We start from the raw sequence: 6,676 nt of genomic DNA, 5'->3' as shown, positions 1-6,676 counted from the left end.
CGGGCAGACCACATTCCCTATCATGGTCACAGGCTCTGAGGGTTGCGGTTTATCTGCGGGACTGTGCTGCTACTTGCGGCACAGAGGCCTGGGCTCAGTGCAAGTCTGGCGTAAGTAGCGCCGCGACTGTCCCTCTTAGCAGGACCGGGACACGGCCCCTGGACAAGGGGATGCCCCGGGTTCTCTCACGGAAGTTTTGGTCTTAGGCCTCCACACACAGATGGACAAACCTCTCTGTATCTTCCACTTTGGTAGAGACCTTAACAGCGTGAACTGTGATGAACTTGGACCACTGCCACCCGGTTGGGAAGTCCGAAGTACAGTTTCCGGGAGAATATATTTTGTAGATCATAATAACCGAACAACCCAGTTTACAGACCCAAGGTTACACCACATCATGAAGTAAGACTTTTACCAAATCTTTGTTGACCTCGTTAAAATTTCATGTTTTCTACTAACTTTTTTCTTCATTTCTTGATTGCATTGTTGGTTAGCAGAGAATAAGCGTAAGCAAAATATGATAAATACTTGGTGGACAATTGCGTTTTAAACTCCCAAGCCGCTGTGAGCAGTCCTGAAGTCCTATGTTGTTGTCACCCTGTTCTAGCTTGCAGCCTAAATAAAATCCCCTGAGCTGGCAGTATGGGGCAGCTTCACTCACGAAGCTTCCGTGGGCAGCACTCTGATGGGATACATGGCCTTAGAGAAGCAGTGAAGTGAGGCTTTCCTTGGTGCCTGCTCACCGCTGTCCGGGAGGGCTGGTCCAGAGCACTGCTTGCTGGAACCTCTTCCCGGGCCATCATTCCCAGGGGCTGTGGACCTGGGTATGACCTTGGCTCCCACACTCCACGTTCCAGGTTTGCTGTGTCCTCAGAATATGAGCGCCCACAGGGCACTTGTCATTGACAGCTGATACAACCGGCAAAACTTGAACAGGACAGATGCTACTGTGTCCAGAAGGTCTCTGGACTTCTGCCTTTGATGAGTGGGCTTGGAAATCTCTTGGTTATGAGTAGGAGTAGTTACCACTGCATTTCACTTGTTTGCTCCTGTGCATTTTGCCCCCCTCCACGGTCATCTGCTTTGAAAGTTCTCTCGTCAACTCCATTTAACTCTCACCCCCAAGGCACACCTAATAGCGCATTGGTCGGGCTCACAGATATGCACTAGATGCACGATGAATGCTAGCAGTTTCTGTTTTTACTTATGGCAATGATAATGTATGAGATACGGAGATGGAGGGTCTCCTTGACTGAATCCTAGACATCTGTTTAGCCTGAGGGTGGCCACCAGCAGTTTTTCCATAAGAAATTTTGACTAGCAGTTTGGTGAAATGACTTCCCCTCTCAGTCCCTTTTGTGTGGGTGCACTGCTGGCAGCAACCTTGGCCGCCGCTCTTGGGGCGACCTCGATGCTTCTGTTCTTCTCCAGTCACCAGTGCCAACTAAAGGAGCCCAGCCAGCCGCTGCCACTGCCCAGTGAGGGCTCCGTGGAAGACGAGGAGCTTCCCGCCCAGAGATATGAGAGAGATTTAGTCCAGAAACTGAAGGTCCTCAGACACGAGCTCTCGCTTCAGCAACCCCAAGCTGGTCATTGCCGCATCGAAGTATCCAGAGAGGAAATATTTGAGGTACGGGGTTCGGGCACAGAATCTTCCTCCCTGTCAGTAGACAGTGAGTTCTGCTTTCTGTCTGGTGTTTCGGAGATTGATTTTATCGCTCAGTGAAATGCAGTTCCCTCTCTCTGAAACGAAATGCAGAGAGAGGGAACTGTATTTCCTCCTGTGGTAAAGGTTTAAAAATCAATGACTTCTGAGTGAAAAGGTAGAGATCTGTACAGAAACTAGTACTAAATAATATTGTAAATCCCTTTGCGCGCGTTGTACAGATTCTACTTCCTGCCATCCGCACGGTTTCCTAGAATCAAGCATTCCTTCTGCTGCAGCCTTGCATGCAATTTCCCCTCGTGGCATTGCCTCCTCAGAGAAGCTAAGTGGCCTCCCTGTTGTCCCTTCTGGAAGGAGGAAGAACTGATGGTTCCGGGCAGGGTTCTGGCCTTTGTCCAGCTCCCCTGCGGGATCAGGGTCCCTAAACAGGCAGGGCTTTTGGTAGGCAGGGCCCGCTTCTCGGGCCCACGATCATGAGTAGAATCTCAGCTGTGTTTGGGCCTTTGTGGAATCCTTGGCAGAAATGATCAAACGAGACACAGATTCTCACTGGGCCACAGCAGCTGAGGGGGCCGCGGAGGGACGGAGGCTTGGGCACAGCCCGATGAGTGGATCAGCTGAAGTGCCTGATTTTGCCCACTGAGCATCGTAAATGTTTGTCGGGGATAGAGAAGAGCTGAATTCTTGAGGTGCCGCTGCCAGATCGTTTCCACTCAGCATCCTCTTGCCTCTTGGGATCCAGCTTTTGAATTACATTAAATTTGAAGCAAGAAAAGATCCTTAAGTGCCTTTTCACTGAAAATACCTACAGACATTTAGCTGGTTCCACTCCAGATGCTGAATCTGAGGGACTATTAGGCTGACCGCATGTTTTCTGTGTCTGGTAAGCTGCTTTATGTCTTACTTAAACTCTCCTTGTTTTTTTTTGACTCCGTGGGAAAGTGTGATTTTTGACTTCAGTTGTAAAATCAGGCTCAGAATACTTTTAGTATTCAGACTCTCTTGTGATGTCTTCATTTTGGTTAAAATATATCAATTATTTATAGGACACATTGGAATTAATTTGTGCAGAGAAAATCAACCCTAGCGAGGATGTTCAACTCTTAAGTCATGATTGTGCTGAGAATAAATGTGTGTTTCCTTTAGGTACAGCATCACCCGCCATGTGCTTTGCTGTTTCCGAGGGAGAAAAAGTGAAGGAAGCAGCAATGTCCTAGATGCCAACTAAACATTCTCAATAGGAACCAGACAAAAATCAGATTCAAAGGCTTAAAAATAAGCTCAGATGCTTATTTGTAATTGAGCTCCATTATAAATAACCTTTCATCATTTTATAACTTTAAAAATGAGATTAGCTCTTCTCCCTGAAACTGTAATTTTGATGTGCAGGAGTCTTATCGCCAGATAATGAAGATGCGACCAAAAGACTTGAAAAAGCGACTGATGGTGAAATTCCGAGGAGAAGAAGGTTTGGACTATGGCGGGGTGGCGAGGTGAGAGGCTCGTGTACCCCCCCCCCCTGCTGCGTGGATTTGAGCGCACCTGTGAGCAAATATTTGCAGAGAAGTCGTTTGCCCCTTTCTGGTGCTGGTCTTGGAGCAGTCAGGACTTCAGGCGTTGCCATCAGAGAGCGTTCTTAGAAAAAGAATTCCTAAGAGCGTGTGCCACGCTAGCATCTTGCCATGACCCATCAGAACGCGCGTGCGCCTCACCATCACTTTCCTTCTTAGAGAGTATGAATTATTAAACTTCTACCCTTACTCCCTTCTCCATATGGCCCGACTGAACCCGAAGTTAATACGGAGGCAGCCTTGCTTCTCTCACTAGAGGACTTTCGGGGTGGGAGGAAGGCATATACGTTGCCTTTGTGTCAAACAAGTTTTGTAAAATGAGATTTTGGTCAAAATAGTTCATGCAAATGATTTTAAAGATAGTAGCTTTTCATGATTATATTCTGTTTCCTGTCTTACCTCTTTTCACCTTTGAGACAACTGTTCTTCTGCTCTTTTAACTGTTTCTTCTAATATAACCAACCATCTAGATCACCAACTCGATCAAGTTCTGATGTTATCTACTGATTTCATGATGTATGGTCATAGGCACAGATAGACCAGGTAATGGTTGTGGTGAGGATCTAATTTAATACTCCTCAGTTTTGTAATATCAGTATTTTTAGTTCTTCTATCATTGTCTTTGTAACTTTACATAATGTTTTTTCACCATTATTTTTTCACGGTCAGCTAGAGGCATTATCTCTTGACCTCTCTTTTTCTTACGAAAAGGATATTAATACTCCTGACTTTCCCTTCAGCATTCCAGCATTCCTTCCACCTCTTACCTCTTACATTCTGTCATCTGTAGTATCACTTGTATATTGTCAAGGTTGAAGATTTACATTTTGTTCTGTCACCAAAATTAAGTCAGTCTCTTGTGCTTGTCTACCTATTATTTATAGGAGTTGAAAAATCAGTACATTGTTTTATATTATTATGACAATGTAAATATTGTTCATTGAGGGATTAAGTGGTATTCTATCATTTAGTTTATCCTTTCGAACAAATTTTAATTTTCCCAAGAATTTCTTCTTCTTTCTTCTTTCCTTAGAACCAGGTCTTGTCTCTGTTGCCCCATTAAACTTCACCTTTGGCCATCCTCACCCACCCCCTTTGCTCCATGTATCTCTCTTGTGGAGACTCTGTCCAGACTGACTGTTGATTCTCTGGACCTGCTGCAGTTGTCTTCATGGGACTTCACTGCTTTCTTGGCTTAGAGCCATTGTTGTACGGGTCCTATGGCTTCCTCTTTCTTGGCTTACTCCATTATGTTACTGGAATATATCCTCAAGTAGCTTTCTTAGAAGGGGTGTGTGTGTGTGTGTGAGGGGGATTTTCCAAGATCGTGAGTCTGAAAATGTCTTATAATCTACAGTGTGACTGGTAGTTTAGCTCTTTATAGGCTTCTAGAAGGAAAACAGTTCTCATTCAGAACTCTGAAGACACTGCTCTGCTGCTTCTCAGCACCCAGAGTCACTGTCAGAGAACAGTGTGGCTCTGGGCACGTCTAATTTATTTGACCCCATCCATGGCCACGCATCATCCATAGGTTCCACCACCTTTTTTCTGTTTTTCACGCCCCTCCTGTCTTCACTTCCTCCTTACCCGTAATCCACCATCATAATCGCTCCCTTATGCCCCCTCATAACTTCCTTCCCTCTCTTTCCGTTTGCTGTGCTTACCTGGCAAAACCCCAGCTCTGAAGATCCCCTCCTCAGGCTGCTCTGAGCATTGCCTGAGCGGCTGAATGTGGCTGGAGGCGAACACACTTCCATGCTGCTGGCCTTTCTCTGCATCGATGGCCACCGGCCGCAAGGAGGGTTCAGCACCTACTTCAGTTCCCCCGTAGTTCTCTTTCTCAGATCTCTGGCGTCACTTCCGCCCATCGTCACTCTTAGCTGCTGACTTTGCTTCCTATTTAACTGAGGAAACGGAAGCAATCTGAAGGGTCTTTCCTCAGTGTCACCACCAGATATCGAGTCTGCCGTTGTCTGTACTCGTACGGTCAGACTTCCCCGCCGTGGCCCTGCGTGGCGCATGCATGTCCCCGTATAAGAGCAATCCTGCCCCTGGCACAGTGCATCCCAGGCCCTTGTGCTTTTCCTGTTATTTCACATCTATTTCTTTTCATCAAAATGTCCCTTTCTCTTGGGTCATACAAATGTGCTACGGCAACTCCCCTTCTTAAAAGAAACAAACATGCCCCCCCCCCAAACCTTTCCTAGATACTATATCCCCTTCCTGTTGAAGCTACAATAAAGGAGGCAATAAAGGCAAAGAAAGCACAGGAAAAAGAAAAACAATTAGAAACTCCAGGAAAGACAGAGATGCGTTCAAGAATGCATAGCTCAGTCATCGCCCTGTTCCTCTGTTCTCTTTGTAGCAAAACCCCTCAGAAGAGTTGTGTGATCCCAATTCCCGCCTCCACATCCTCGCTTTCTCTTGAACACATTCTGAGCAGATCTCTCTGCCCTCTGAAGCCCTTTGTGTCGAGGCCCCCGCCTGACCTGCGTCTCACCAAACCCAGTGATGACGACTCAGTCTTGGTCTGTCAGCAGGACTCGTTGTAGTTGGTGGCCCCCTGCTTCTTGAAACACCTTTGCCACTTGGTTTCCAGGGCACCTGGTTTCCCTCTAATCTCCCTCTCAGGCTCCTCTGCTGTGCGTCCCCCTCCTCCTTCCCACTGGACATTGCGGGCATCCGAGCGTAGCCCTGGAGCCTCCTGGCCGCCCCTCCTCGCCCCTCCTTCAGCTCCAGACTTGTTTACCAGTTGCCTCTCATCTGTGCTTGGGTATTTAGCCTCTTAAACCTAACAGTTCAACATTTCGGGTTGCCCCTCCCCGCAACTGCTCCCTGTTCTTTCCTGCCTCACTGAACTGCCCACCCAGTCCCTGTGGCTCAGATGCGGGTGGTCCTCACAGCCTCCCTCTGTGCTGCATGCGCCCCCTCCCCGCCGGAGCCAGTGCACCCTCGGGCCCTCAGAGGGGGTATTTTCTGTATTTATTCATTAACCAGTAAGCATTGAGACTCCACCGCAGACTGGGTACTTGGGATACCATGTGAGCAAAGCAACGTGTCCCCTGCCCCCTTCACCCCCCCTCCCCCCGTGCAAAGGAGTCCTCAACCTGATGAGGTCCAGACGTAAATCATAACATTGCACAAGTGACCACACCGCTGGTAGATGCTGCCAAGGGGCCTCGTTCCTGTGCGGACGTGTGATAGTGGCCCGGCCTTGGGGGCCAGGGGACAGGAGAGCCTCGTACCCTCACAATTTAGAAAACACAAGTGGATTCTCAGCACTGCAGCAGTCAGCACCAGCAAAATTAGGTTCTGAGAAGCATTATAGGGGGTCTCATCAGGTTTCTGGGTGGAACTGGGATTTTTTTCAGCAGCCAAAAGTAAATAATTACAAAAGCCACGATGCGCCCTTGGGCCCCAGAACAGAATCATTCCTCCA

At 47.8% G+C, this 6,676-nt stretch overlaps 1 protein-coding gene across 5 annotated transcripts in view; it reads left to right on the top strand.

The window, feature by feature from the left end:
• Positions 1–6,676, top strand: part of SMURF1 (SMAD specific E3 ubiquitin protein ligase 1) — a 102,102-nt gene that overhangs the window by 82,344 nt on the left and 13,082 nt on the right. For all 5 annotated transcript variants that reach the window (XR_016387747.1, XM_022587771.3, XM_022587769.3 and 2 more), the window contains exons 9-11: positions 256–402; positions 1,432–1,630; positions 3,056–3,159. Coding sequence is in view for 4 of the 5 variants with exons in the window: in XM_022587771.3 (XP_022443479.1) it covers positions 256–402; positions 1,432–1,630; positions 3,056–3,159 (450 nt within the window). In the remaining variant the exon portion in view is untranslated. The remainder of the gene's footprint in view (positions 1–255; positions 403–1,431; positions 1,631–3,055; positions 3,160–6,676) is intronic.

The sequence above is a fragment of the Delphinapterus leucas genome, chromosome 15, assembly GCF_059928025.1.
Source record: "Delphinapterus leucas isolate spDelLeu-1000000601 "Yukka" chromosome 15, BTC_Dleu_Yukka2, whole genome shotgun sequence".
NCBI classification, from domain to species: Eukaryota; Metazoa; Chordata; class Mammalia; order Artiodactyla; family Monodontidae; genus Delphinapterus; species Delphinapterus leucas.
Note: the sequence above shows the minus strand (reverse complement) of the source record. Positions and strands in the feature narration are given on the sequence as shown.